At 52.4% G+C, this 14409-nt stretch overlaps 1 protein-coding gene across 1 annotated transcript; it reads left to right on the forward strand.

Annotated features, from left to right (window-relative positions):
* The first annotated feature begins 966 nt into the window (after positions 1 to 966).
* SLAMF8 (SLAM family member 8) lies at positions 967 to 11735 on the forward strand. The gene is made up of 5 exons (XM_006115245.4): positions 967 to 1135; positions 3867 to 4193; positions 5317 to 5622; positions 6582 to 6695; positions 8298 to 11735. Exons 1-5 carry the CDS (start codon positions 982 to 984, stop codon positions 8354 to 8356), a joined length of 960 nt encoding a protein of 319 aa, XP_006115307.2. The 5' UTR covers positions 967 to 981; the 3' UTR covers positions 8357 to 11735.
* Positions 11736 to 14409: the final 2674 nt, after the last annotated feature.

Consider the following 14409-nt stretch of genomic DNA (forward strand, 5'->3'; position numbering starts at 1 on the left):
GACTGTTCTTACTGTCCCCTGGGATTCTCTGCCATGGGGGAAAGCTCATCTGTGCTGGGGACAGGGCCTCCCCGGGGGTCAGCCCCAGACTGCGGAGGGAACTCCCCCCAGGAATTATGGACTCACAGCTGCCTCTCCCAGGGCCGAAAGAAACAGGACCTTTCAGAACAGCCCCTGCACTCAGCTCTCTACCAAAGCATCCCCTGCTCTGTACAGAGAGTTCCCCCTCTCGACCCAGGGTGGGGGATCTTGCTTTGGTCGGGGGCCACTAAGCCACAGAAAAATCAGTCGGGAGCCACATGCCAGTGAGAAGCAAAACCAGAAGTGAGGAGCCCCAAAAAAGGAAGAGGCTCGGGAGTTTGTCCCGCTCCCTCCTCACTCTGGCCACCCCCCCTCCATGTGCGCCTCCTTCCCTGCGTGCAGGACGAGGGGCCAGAAGCCACGTCCATCTGGGCACTTCAGGAAGCCGTGCTCCATGGCCAGCGGCCCGCACCCTGGACTGGATTAAATTGTGCCACAGACCGTAGTGGGTGAGTTGTGGGAACATGTAGACCAGAGTAGATGCCTACGTAGTGGGAACGTTCTAGGGAGGAGGATGTTAATTGTGCGACGTCCAGCCAGAAGGCACCCAGAGGTTGGGGTCATGGAGCCGTTCCGTGCGACAGAGTTCACCATGGTGTGAGCTCTGCCGTGGTGCTCTGGTCGCATCACCAGCAATGTGAGTCCTGTACCCCTGGGCCATTGGCCTCTTCTTTGGAGACAGGATGAGCTGGTTCGTTCTCTGCCCAGGGCAGAGCGGCCTCCGTGTGGGCTGGTACCTGCCTGGCCCTATTCCACCTTCCCTTAGGGACCCTCCGTGGTGCTGGTGTTGAATGAGACCAGGGTTTCTCTCCTGCCTCTGCCCAGGGCCTGCTAATTGCTCCTGGGAACTGCAGACTGAGCACAGACTTTCACTTCTGCTTTGAGCTGCGGCTTTGAGTGATGACCAAGAAGAGGGGATTTCCTGTGGGAAAGGCAGGCAATCCCATTGCCAGACTCCAACCAGAGCTTTCATTTGCTCCCGAGACAGGCCCCTGTGGGCTCTGGAGCAGCGAGATGGTGGCGTGGCTGGTGCTGGCTCTGCTCCTGCACAAAGGTAAGAGCTCTCCCCCCTCCTCCCCGGGCCTGTCCCACAGTGCCTGTGGGCTCAGACCTTTCACCAGCGCGTGGACAGACAGCGGTGACAGCAGGGGTTCCACCAGCTCCGACACCAACCCAGCCACAGGGCTCCCCACTGACGTGAGCATCACTGGAACACATCAGGCCCGCGTGTGTACCAGAGAGTGAGGGGGGCGGCTCCTTTCTCCCACAGGAGCAGCCGGCCGTGTCGCAGGGCAGCTGGGTGAGTCGTGGGATCACGTAGACCAGAGTAGATGCCCACGGCTATCCATGGGCTGCTGCCAGGTTCACATGGACAGTTGTGCATTGTTTGTATTGCCCTAGTGCACCTAGCAGCCCCACCCACGGACCTGTTGTGCTGGGGGGCTGGGCCAGAACAAAAAGACGGTGTCCAGCTCTCCTGATCTAAGAAGCTGATCCACAAGGGTGGAGAACCTACGGCCCAGGAGCTGGACGCAGCCCTCGTCTTGCCTGGATCCAGCCCCGGAGACTCAGGGCTACCCCTCAGCCCTACAGCAGGGCTAGAGCACAGAAAAGCTACTAGGCTGCCCCCCCAATCCCCCACAGGCTCTGGTGTGCGAGGGGAACGTGGGGCGTGTCCTGCTGCTTCTCAGCTAGGGGTCACATCAGTGAGGGTTGGGTTTTTTGTTGTTTCTCACGTGTGTGCGGCCCACGACTAATTTTTCTGTGGGTCAGCGGCCCCCCAACCCAGAAAAGGTTCTCCGCCCCTGAAGGAGGAGAGGTAATAGTCTCTTTTACTACCAACTTGTGTTGGTGAGCGAGACAAACTTTCTAGTTCACACAGAGCCCTGCTTCACCTCCGGGAGATGTGCTGGGAGTGTCACTGCTAAATACAAGGTGGGATAGATGGTTTAGCACAGTTGAAGGGGCTTGTTAACACCTCTCCAGCCACAAGGGGAAAAGGAAAAGCAAACCTGGGGAGACCAATAGTGGGTGACAGTGTGGGAACGAGCCACAAGTCCAGCACTGCTATTCAGGCCACGATTACAGGTGTCTAGCAACGTTCTGAATTTAAGTTCCCAGGCGTCTCTCTTGAAGGTGGCTGTGCAGGTTTCTGCTGAGGCCGAGGGCTGAGAGGTCAGAGAGGTGGTGATGCTCTGGGAAGTACTTTCACCGCCTATCATTGTTCTGTGTGAGTTCATTCCAGAACATGGCTCTTGTCTGGTTTCCTCTCAAGGTCCCGTCCAGCCCTGTGGTTCTGTGATTTACACTGGTTGTTCCTGATGCATTGAGGGCCCCTGATTAGGTGCTCCACTTCTTAAGATAGGCATGTGTGGGACCTATGGAAGGGGGCTTTAAAGGTTTGGTAAGGGGGTTGGTCATTGCAGCAGTGAAGAAATGTCTGCAGATTTGGCCTGTATTGTTCTGGTGCTACTTTGAGTTGTTGCGTCCTGGTCGGTGGGGAACTGGCTTCTGACGATGAACTTGGTGAGATTGGGGGGTTGCTTGAAAGCCCAAGGAGGGGATTCAGGAAAGATTTCTTCCAGCATTTGATACCCATTGAGGATGGGTTGTAATTGTTTGATGATATGGGTTCCAGGATGCTGTGTGGTCAGGGGGAGGGGGTTATTTGTGTACTGAAACTGGTTCCCTTGGGGTATTTAAGAGGGCCATATTTTCTGGCGGTGTGTCCTGGTTTGGTGAAGGCAGTATGAAGTGTATGAAGACATGTATTCTGACTGGACTTGCTCTTTGGAGCCTATATTGTGGTAGCAGAGGGCTTGGCTGTAGATAACAGATTTCTTGGTGGGGTTTGGAGTGGTTCCTAGATCTATGAAGGTAGGTGTGGTGATCCATGTGCATACATTTGGGGGGTTCTGTGCCTGAAGCTAATTGTGGTGGCCAGGAAGCTGTTGCTGGGGTGGCAGTGTTTTTGAAGAGAGTTTAACAACTATCCCAGTGAGATTCAGTTGTTTGGAGGCCTGGGTTTTCCTTCCTTTTTGTTGTCGTTGTTGTTGTGGGGGCAGGGGAGAAAGCTCAATTTGCAACATTTAATTTTAAAAGACCATGTCAGTTAAATATCTGACTTCAGCAAAGTCAGGCGGCATCTGGAGCAAGCAGGGAGCTGTTCCGATGGTTCCTGTGTCACCACAGCAGCATCCACACTGCTTCCAATTGCTGGAACATTCGCTCTTAGCTGCACAGAGGTGTAAAATGGGGTGTGTGCCCTTTTTAGAGTGTTTGTGGTGGAGAAAGAGCCCGGGAGGTGGTGGGACAGTGGCCTAGGAGGAGGGAGGAGTGGTCTGGCCTTGGGGCGGTTGATTAAAAACTGCTGTGTGGCGGTTCCTTTTTGCCTGAGGAAAGTCTGGTCTCGTTTTTGCCGGGTGTGCCGGGTTACTGTGGGTGCCACTGCTCGCCGGGGGAAGGCCCTAGCATTTCTGTGACATGGCTGCCTCTGTCCTGGCAGCTTCGCCATCCCAGGGCATGGCAGGTGGGCCACCTGTGGGGAGAGGAAGAGGGAGCTTGGAAGGTGACACCAGAGGCGAGGGCTGTGGGGACTCTGCCTTGGCTACCACAGCCAAGCCAGGCTCCGCCAGAGAGCTGCCAAAGATGCCCAGGGGGAGTGACGAGACGAAGGCTCTGGGTGTCGAGAGAGGAGAGCTGCGAGGGTGTCAAATATGCTTCTCCTGGTCCCAGCTCCTCCCATGTCCCTGACACGAAAGCATCTGCCTGTTGCCTCCTTCCAGCCCCAACCGCCGCAGCCCACGCCACCCTGCAGGTGACAGGAGTAGTAGGGAGAGCCGTGTCGCTGGGAGTGGACGTCCCCCCCGGGTTCCAAGTCAGGGAGGCCATCTGGAGGTACCTGACCCCGGCAGAAGAGCTAGTGGCCACCTACTTCCGGGGCTCCACGGAGACCCTGTACCAATCCCGTTTCTACGGGCGGAGCCGGCTCCACGGGAACCTCACCCTGGAGATCTGCCAGGTGGAACTGGGCGACAGCGGCAGCTTCTCAGCCCTGCTGGTGAACACGCGAGGACAGACGGAGAGGCACCTGCTGCACCTGGCAGTCTACGGTATGCCGGGCTGGGCTCCTCTTCCCCCCCCCCCACGTAAGAGCAGGAAGGCGACATGCTTGTAGCAAGGCCAGGTTCTCCATGGAGGAACGCTCCGGGCAGGCTCACCTGAGCCAGCAGGGCTGCCTGGTGCCAGCCCGTCCCTGCCGGTGGCCAGGCCCAGCAGCGGACTCTGACTGGAGTCCCAAGAGGGAGCAGGGGGTCTGCGATAAGCTGCCAGGCAGACAGGCCTGGGACAGGCCACCCACCCTACCCAGACTCCGAGGATATTTTAGGTTTAAATACAAAGCTCTGGGGGCCAATTTCTAGAGCCCTGCCCAGATCTAAAATTTGTATCCACGCTTGCATCCACAGAAGTGAGCTGCAGATATCTGCACCCACATCCGCGGGTATGAAGCAGATAGCCATGGGTTTGCAGGGCTCCGGTATCCTCCTGGCCTGGCGGCAGCTTGTGATGGAAGGTCCCGGCTGCCCTTATCACTCATCGACCCCCCCCAGGTTACACGGCCAGAAGGGATCAAGACTGCCCTCCAAGAACCACTCCCGGCATCGTGATGGGAGACAACAACCGCTGCCTCTGTGGGGCAGCCAGAGCCAGCCTGCCCTAGGGAGGTGACGGCATGTCCCATCGTCCTCACTGTGGGCACCCATTTGTCTCAGAGGGCAGGAAGGGAGAGCACGGCCCTTCAGCAAAACAGGAAATGCTGTCACGGTCACAAGGCAGCACGTAGGGAACTTGGGGGCTTCGACTTCCCTGTTGCCTTTATTTCTGTTCTGACAAAGCACCTGCAATCACCGCAGGTGCCCCTTTGGCTCTGTATGACGAGGGACCCAGTATGAAGCAGCCCCCACAGCCTGTCACAGCCTCAACCCCCCCTCAGCCCCATTGCCCTGCACACTCGCCCAGACACTTGGGGCTATTAGAGTTGAAGGTTGAAAGCCCTGCCAGAGAGCAGCACCGAACACCCAGTCAGCCTGGTCTCTGTAGGGACAGTCAGAGTGCGAATGGGTGTATGCCAGCTCTAATACTGGGTGTGCTGGGGCGACAGGCGGTCCCCTCGGGAGGGGGCTCTGAGCGTGTAGCCAGAGGAAAATTGTTGAGTGTGACCCCTCTCCTGTCCAGAAGTGGTTTCCCAGCTGACGCTGCAGGTGTTCACCTCGGAGAGCGGCCGGCATGACTCTGCGAGGGCCTGTGAGGTGTTCCTGACCTGCGTGGCGGCAAGTGGCACCAACGTAACCTACAGCTGGGGCAGGACGGACAGCGAGGCACTGAGCGTGGACAAGCACTCGCTCTTCAAGGCTGGCCAGGTCCTCTGGGCGAAGCTGGACCCCTCAGATGGGCAGGTGTCCTATACATGTACAGCCGCCAATGCCGTCAGTCAGAACTCGGCGACCATCACGCCCTGGGATCACTGCCAGAGGGAAGCAGGTAGGTCACATCTCTCCCCTCTCCCAAACCCAGCACAGTCCCAGCCGCCTGGCAACAGCCAAGGGCACAGCTGGGCTGTAGCCATAAGGCTCCAGGATCTCAGTGCCTGGGGGATGGATTTTGCAGGAGATCATTTCCTTTTCACGGCAGATTTGCCCCCCGGTGAAAGGGGAGGAGGTGGAATGGGCGGGGAGCCATTGGGGCTGAGGCACATCTGGGGTGTTCCGAGTGCCCAACGCCCAGGTCAGACCCCAACCTGGGTTCAAGCTATGGAAATGGCTCTCGTTTTCCTACACGACTGCTCAGTTCGAAGGTCGGGCGTTGGTGACCCTTATCACTCAGCCCCTCAGCCCCGGAGCCGATACTACACACAAAGGGAACGCCTCAGTCAGGGCCACATTCAGCTCACGTCTACACTGCTGACACTCCGGAGTCACTCTGCATTTTCCCCAGTGTAGCTGACAACCAATTTTGGCCCAGACTGTTGCAAACACAGGACGAGGTTGCTCGTGGCACCATGGGAAAAGCCCAGGCAAGGGCCAGGAAATGCCACTCATGTTAAGAATCTGCAAAAAATCCTCCCTGTGGGGGATTGCAGAGCAGAGGAACTTCAGTTTCCCTTGCGTTTCCTGCTCCTTAGCTCACTCTTGGCACAGTGGAGAGGTGGGAGGAGGGGGTGGGTGTCACTTCCCATCTCTGTGTCTGTCCTGGCAGCACAGTGGGAGTCTGCTGCATGGGGAAGGCCGAGCAGGGCTGGCTGGGAATGCAGGCTCGTGTGCAGACAGGCTGATGTGCGGGGCCCTCTGAATTTCCCTGCGACTCTCCCCCCCCTTCCCCTCCCCATGGCATCATGCTCTCGGCTCGTGAAGTGTGAGAGGCATTTATGGTGCAGCAGGTGGCTGGGAAGCCAGTTCCCAACACCTGTGCCTATGTGGTGACATCTTCCTCCTCCTGCCCAGGGGCTGACGATGCCAGGTATGACTACAAGAACATTCTGCTCATTGTGGTACCCCTCTCTGTCCTTCTCCTGGCCATGGCTGTCTTCGGGCTCCTTCTCTCTCGGAAGCACTCAGGTAAGAGCCCTCGGTCGCATTAATCACTGTCCCCTGCCCAGCACTGAAGAACCGGCCTTGTAAGCTAGACACACCTGCGGGAGGGGTATGCACTGCCAGGAGAATGTGGTGTGTGGGGAGGGGGGCATGGTGCAAACCCCAACGCAGACAGGAAGAGGGAGCAAGGTGCAGCATGTCACAGCGCTGCTCTGTCCTTGTGTCCCACACAGACACCAGCTGCTGCCACGTGCGGGAGGTTTCCAGAGGCTGTAACAAGAGCTCCATGCTCTGCCGGCATTTGCCTTCTCTGTCTTTGGAAATCTCTCCCTTAGGAAAGGAAGGTGGAATCTCGCCTCCCTCCCCTCCCCTCCTGCCCTCCAGCAGCTCCGGGTCTGTGACACAAGTGGGGAATCTGATTTTCACAGCTCCCCTCCTCCCTTCGCTGAGGTGGAATCTGAGGCCACAAGGCCAGCGTGAGGGGCCTGCTACCACCAGGCTGGATTGTGGCCTCCACGGTCTTGCCAGGTGTCCAAGCCATGGCTCCTCTTGACCTCAGGGAGCAGGGACTGGCTGCACCACAGTCCCTGTGAAAGAGCTACAGGGCGTGGCGTCCAGCGGCTTTCAAACCACAACTTGTAGCTGTGGCGGAATGGCTGCTTGGAAACATTCCGGCCGGTTCCTCATGGCAACTTGCTTTTGGCATCCAGCTACAAGGGCTGTTTGCTGCTCTCTGAGGCTGTTGGCTCCCTTGCTGCAGCCAACAGGGAGCACAGAGAGAATGCCATTGCTGTCTGACTGAATTTCCCTTGGGGAGACTCCGTCGGGGCAATTCTGAGCCCCACAAGGGCAGCTCAAACACCGGTCCTGCAGGGGTTGGATCTTTTAGCTGAGGTCTTAATGCCTGTCCAATTTGTGTAGACATTTTGTGTCCCATGGGTCTCTAGTGCTGGAGTTTCCCTCATGATCTTGGCCAAAATTCCCCTTGTCTGCTGTCTCCCTTCCACTACCCCCCGCCCCAGATGTTGCTGCCTGTGACCGGCAGTGAGGCTATGTCTAGACTACATTCCTGTCGAAAGAGGAATTTAAGTGAAGCAAATCAAAAGTGTAGATGACGTGCAGCTTTAAATATCCTACGTTTCATTTGCATATTCGCGTCCGAGTGCTTTTTTGAAAAAGGGTTTTCGAAAGTGAAAGCGCAGTCTAGACAGGGTTCTTTTGGAAAAAAAACCCATTTTTCGAAAGAACTTGTACTCCTGAAAAAAAGAGGAGTACGGGTTCTTTCGGAAAAAGGGTTTTTTTTAAAAAAAACCCTTCTAGACTGCGTTTTCACTTTCAAAAAATCCTTTTTCTCGAAAAAGCACTCAGATGTGAATATGCAAATGAAGTCTGGGATATTTAAATCCGCGCTTCATTTCCACTTTTGATTTGCTTCATTTACATTCCTTTTTCGCCAGAGGAATGTAGTTTAGACGTGCCCACACGTCTGCAGCTTGCAAGGCCTTGCAAGACACGAAACGCCAAACTGCGCTTGCCCCTCGGGGAGGGTCTGAACAGTTACAAAGCAGAGAACAGAGATATTTAAGAGCCCACCAAAGGAATGACGTTTGTTTCCACCTTCCTTAGGGAAGCAAAGAATGAAATCGCTGTCGGATGTCTCGGAGCCAGATGCAGTCCCTGTCTAGGCATTGAGGCTGCCTGTCCCACAGAGCTGTGCCCACCTGGGAAAGTGGCCCTCCTTTCTCCTTGTTGCTGGAGAGGCCGAAAGTTCACTGGATTTATCTGACTCATGTTCTTTTCTTCTGGAGAACATCCCAGGGGCTGGCAGCTTCCATGGCCCTATGGACAGCCCGGAGACTGTGGGAATCCTTGTGGGTCAGGATCCCAGCATAGACTACAGAAGCTTTAACCAGCCCTCCCTCATCCTTTGCTCCATGTTTGCCTCCAAGTTCCCCACAGACCCCTCCCCCTCATTTAAAAACCATGCAGCCGTTTGTATTGAACTGTCTGTTTCTCCCTACAATTTTCATCGACATTGCGGAATAGTCCAGAATAATCCTCAGCTCAGCAGCAAGAAACCCATTTTAAGGCCTTGTTTTCACTGAAGGAAAAAAAAAAAAACCCGAAACAAAACAAAGGAGATGTCCTTACCTAAAGTTTTCTGGCTGGAAGGGACTGGTTCGAAGTGAGGCAAGGTCATTTTCACACAAGTTGACAGATTGAGTTAGACCCTAAGCCCCACCCTAGTGTTTAACTCAACCAGCTAACTCATGGTGAAGATGACAAACCTCTTTGTCTGCAGAAGAGTTTTACTTCTCATTCCGACATTCATAGACGCTAAGGTCAGAAAGGCCCGTGACCAGCTCATCCAACCTCCTGGAACACACGGCCAAGGACTGGCCTCACCCAACCTGATTCCTACTTGAACTATAACAGATTGTGTAAAAACGACCCATCGCATTAAGAGCACCTTTTATCTGTGAAGTGCACGTTGGGTACTTTGAGTATCTGGCCCTTATTTAGATATCTAACTGGAAATGGAGTTTTTATGAAAACCTGGGGTCGGATGCAGAGTCCAAGGCAATCTAGCACTTGTTCCATCTCTACTGACACTTCTTACCCATTCTCTACACTTTCAAAAGAGGGATTTACCTGAGTATAAACTATCAATTGTCTTCAGACGCATCGGAAACTGTTTGGGGAAGTTAAGGGGAAGTTCTGATGAAATCCACCATGAGAAAGTGTGCAACCAGAACCAGAAAAGGACGGCAACATTGCATGTATGCACTTACATTCACACACGAGCATGTGTGTGCACCTAAACACACACACACACACACACACACTTACTTTCATAGCATTATTTAATAGGATTACCTCTTCAGCAACTGCAACTGAATGTGACCAAAAAGTAGTTGTGCATTATGTACGTGGCATGATTTTTAAACTAGATGAGCACATGTCAGATTTATGGAAAAGAAGTAGTACTATGTATAAAAGTCAAATGACAAAAATCTCCACTCAAACCTGTAAGCTGCGTGTTTGAAAGCATGACCAATGGTTTACAATTCTTCCAGTAATCAGTTGACGTTAAATGATGAAGGCAGTTCAGTATCTATTGATTTATCTATCAATCTATCTATCACCATACACTTCATCCCTCCATCGTTCTAAGATTGAGTCTGTATGTTTGTAAGTCCATTTGTTCAAGAACTTCTCCTAACTGCTAAGAGCTAGGGTCACCAAATTTGGAAGGCAGTATCCTCTGATCCTAACTTAAAGCAAGGTTTGGTTGTGCTGGGACTATGGGACGTGTCAAACATGGAAAGGGAGGGGGCTTCTGTTTGGAAAGTGGCCACTGGGGGCAGCTGCACCGCTCAGTCTATGTCTAGACTGCAGGTTTCTTTCAGAAGAAGCTTTTCCAAAGAGATCTTCCAAAAAAACTTCTTCTGAAAGAGAGCGTCCACATAGCTAAAGCGCATCAGGAAAGCGATCTGCTTTTTTGAAAGTTAGCATCCACACTGAATTGACACTATCTCACATTTAAGCTGTGATTACTATGGAATGAGTGGCCACCAGGGCACCTGTGCTCTTTCCTCTTCTTTCGAAAGAACTCCCTCTTCCCCATCCACACACACCTTTTTCCGAAAGAGCTCTTTCAGAAAAAGGCTTCTTCCTCGTAGAAAGAGGTTTACCAATGTCGGAAAAACCCCTCCGTTCTTTTGATTTTCTTTCGAAAGAATGTGATTGCGGTGTGGACGTAATTCAAGTTTTTTCGGGAAAACGACCGTTTTTCTGAAAAAAATCTGTAGTGTAGACATAGACTAAGGGAATGGTGAGCCAGGGCTGGGACTCACCATCTTGCCTGCCGCCAGATTGGGTAAGTAGCCCCCCTGCCCCAAACTCCTCCCATCTGGCCCTTGGCTGCAGTGCTGGAAAGGGAAGAAGGAGGGGCCCTGCCAGCCAGGAGACCTAGGGGACAGATAAAACCCCTTCCAGCTGGGGGTGGGGAGAGAGAAAGCCCCTCCAGATGGGACTCCCTGTCCCAAGTCTCTCCTTCCCCCTAACCCTCACTTTCACATGCCCCCACTTCCTGCCCTGCCCTCCCCCACATCCCCAAGGCCCTGCCTTGACTCCTGCACCCCCATCACCAGCCCCCTGCCCTGAAGGGCCCAGGCAATGCCAGGTAAGTCTTCTAGTCACATATATTGTATATGTTCCCTCTACTTTGGTCAGTTCTTTGTGTTATATTCAAAGCCCCCTTCACCTGGCTGAGGAACTTTTGAGACAGTTAAATGCTGCTTTTCAATAGCCCTTGGAACACTCGAGACATTCTAAAAGACTGGGAAGAAAGCATATGTGCCAATATTTGAAAAAGCTACGCAGGGCAACCTGTGTAATTATAGACCTGTCAGCCTGACATCAGTTACAGACTTGATTGATAAAGAATTACAGGAGGAGGATGTAATTAATGCCAATCAACACAAATTTGTGGGAAATTCAACCTGTCAAAGTAACTGGGTATCTTTGTTTGATAAGATTAGATAAAGAAATAGTGTTGACATTATACACTAAGAGCTTTGGAGGGGTGTGACTTGGTACTGCATGACATTTTGATTGAAAAACTAGCGCGAAACAGAATTATCACAGCAGACATTAGATGGCTTACAAATTGTCTAGCAGGCAGGTCTCAAAATGGGATTACAAATGGGGATCATCACTGAGAAAGTGTGTGTCTAATGGGTCTTGCAGGGATCAGTTCTCAGCCCCCTGCTATTTAAAAATTTTTATCGGTGACCTACCAGAAAATGTGAAATCATCACTGATGAAGTTTGCAGATGACTCAAAGATTGGCGGAGAGGTAGACGATGAAGAGGACTGGTCATTGGAAGATAATGTAATCAATGCCCGTCAACATTGTTTATAAAAAATACCAAAAGGGAAGGTTTTAAAACATTCGTGCTGTCTGTAAACAATTGGCAAAGACAAGAGTTCATGACCAAGGTATGAAGGAGGCACCATTGGACAATGACTGCCGAGTAAAGATGGAGCTACTGAAAAGCCCTGCAGTCTTTCCTTGACAATGTTTGTAATTAAGTGGCTCACAAAGGATGCGTCTACACAGCTAAGCAAATGTCATAGCTTATTTTGAGGTAATTTTGAACTGAAGCACTATTCCGACAAGTCCCTTAAGCCTCGTGGAACAACGGTTACAGGGACTCAGGAAGAGTGCGCCCGTTATTTCGAAATATTTCAAAATAACGGGCACGTTTAAAAAGGTGGAATTGCTATTTCGGGATACTTCCGGTATCCCGAAATAGCTCTGCTGTCTAGATGTAGCCAAAGAGATGTGACATGGGCAAGGTTGTGGAAATCCAACACATAACTGTATGGTTGGTACAACTGATGCCTGAGACCTCAGAACCATACAACAAGGGCCATGTATCTGAGGTAATGTGTGATGAACACAATCAGGAGGACAGCTCTTAGACTCAGCCCTTGTCCGACACCAGAACTTGATATGGAGACTCCAGATAATTCCAACAGCAGGGTACAAAGGGCCAAATCACAACTAAGTTGCAAGTAGAAGCATTAAAGGGTAAACAAGAGGTGCTGATGGTAAAAACTGGTCACAATCCTGCAACTGGCAAGGGAATGTGGCACGCAGCCCAAACTTTGGTGGCTTAAGAGCACCAGCTAAGAAGGCCTCTTGACACTCAGGACAAAATTTTTAAACACATTAAAATAAAAGGGAAAATGTGGCCTTATCTGTGTTTCTCCATGCCACCTATCAGCAGTTGAGGGATGTTTCTTTAAAGGCCTTGGAAATTTTGCCTTCTGTCCCAACCCAATGAGTACGCCCCTTAAACAAGCACTGTGCCTTTGTGTTTGTGTAAGGGGTGTGCTGATAGGGACCTACAATGCCCTCAGGGCTCTGGGCGTAGGGCTGTGCTTTGATATAATTTGCAAGAGGCAGGGCCAAGTAGATCTGTACCGGTCAGGTCATATGACACCAAACCGCATAATGCAGGGCTGGGCAATAATTTTTGACCGGGGGCCACTTCAGAAATTTTTGAAGTGGCCCCAGCCTGCCCCAGAAGGGGCAGGGCCTCAGGTGGAAGGGGCGGGACCAGGACACTTCTGTGCTTCCCCACCCACAGACCCTGATTGGTCTAGGGGTTGGGGAGCACGCAAAGTCTTCTCCCTCCCGCCCAGAGAGGACCACTAGCTGTTCTGAACCACTAGCTGTTCTGAACAGCTGGTGGTTCCCTCTAGGTACCCTGGTGGTGGGAGAAGACTTCATGTGCTCCCCCGTGCTGTCCCCAGGTCAATCAGGGCTGGGGAGAGGGAGCACATGAAGTCTCTCACTTCCTGCCCCCGCCCTGCAAGGGAGCGCCGTGCTGAGTCACCTTCCAGTTGAGCACCTGATTGGCCTGGAGGCGGGGGGAGCGCACAGAGTCCTGCAAGGAGTGTGTGATGCTTAGAAGCGGAGGCCTTTTTGCCCACCCCTGCCATAACAGGACATTCCATACAAACACACTTCCCACAGTCATTTCCAAGTAACAGTCTGTTTACAGTCTGCTCAGAGATTTATAAGAAGAAATACAAGTAAGGCACCATTTTCATTTTTATAACATGCTTTAGCCCTATTGCCTCAAGCGGCCACCTTAGCTCATTCAAGTTCAATCAGTGGACGTTGGGAGCCCAAAATATCTTTCAGGATGTGATCCATACCTCCCTGTTGCCGAGTTTCAGCTATTTCAGTTCTTAAGCACCCACACAGTGTTCAAATAAACACCAGTAGTGGCTCTGAAGGGGAAAACAGCTGCTTTGGGTCACAAATAAATAAACACTCTATCTCTGGAGAAAGGAGTTGTCTTTAATATCGGATTATGCAGCTAAATGTGAATGATTGTCTGTCTGCATGCGTCCTCTGGGTGTGCGTGTTGTGTAACGCAATGCTGCTTAGCCTAGTGTTAATGCATGTACACATTCACCCAGAAGCAGCCAGCTCCCCCCATCCTCCTCCATCCTCCCCAGTGCCTCCCGCCCACCAGCAGGCCTGCCAATCAAGTCCTCCTCCTTCCTCCCAGAGCCTCCTACCTGCCATGGATCAGCTATTTTGGTGCATGCAGGAGGTGTTGGTGGGGCGGGGGGGGGGGGCGGGGGAGAGAAGAAGGGATGGGCCATCCTTAGGGGAGGGGGCAGAATTGGGCAGAGAGAGGGTCCAGAGTGATTTAGAAAAATTGGAGGATTGGGCCACAGGAAATCTGATGAGGTTCAACAAGGACAAGGGCAGAGTCCTGCACTTGGGACGAAAGAATCCCAAGCATTGTTACAAACTGGGGACCAACCAGCTAAGTAGTAGTTCTGCAGAAAAGGACCTGGGCGTTACAGTGGATGAGAAGCTGGATATGAGTAACAGTGTGCCCTTGTAGCCAAGAAGGCTAATGGCATATTAGGGTGCATTAAGAGAAGCATTGCCAGCAGATCCAGAAATGTCATTATTCCCCTTTATTCAGCTCTGGTGAGGCCACATCTGGAGTATTGTGTCCAGTTCTGGGCCCCCCACTACAAAAAATATGTGGACGCATTGAAGAGGGTCCAGCGGAGGGCAACCAAAATGATTAGGGGGCTGGAGCATATGACTTATAAGGAGAGGCTGAGGGAGTTGGGTCGGTTTAGTCTGCAGAAGCGAAGAGTGAGGTGGGATTTGGTAGCAGCCTTCAACTTCCTG

This window comes from Pelodiscus sinensis, chromosome 24 (genome assembly GCF_049634645.1).
Source record: "Pelodiscus sinensis isolate JC-2024 chromosome 24, ASM4963464v1, whole genome shotgun sequence".
Classification (NCBI taxonomy): Eukaryota; Metazoa; Chordata; order Testudines; family Trionychidae; genus Pelodiscus; species Pelodiscus sinensis.

Bases quoted from the DNA above. Each gene is read 5' to 3' on its own strand.
- SLAMF8 (XM_006115245.4), top strand. From the start codon at position 982: ATGACCAAGAAGAGGGGATTTCCTGTGGGAAAGGCAGGCAATCCCATT. The intron at 1,136-3,866 runs GTAAGAGCTCTC...GCCTCCTTCCAG, and splicing joins GGCTCTGCTCCTGCACAAAG to CCCCAACCGCCGCAGCCCAC. The intron at 6,696-8,297 runs GTAAGAGCCCTC...CACCTTCCTTAG, and splicing joins TCTCTCTCGGAAGCACTCAG to GGAAGCAAAGAATGAAATCG.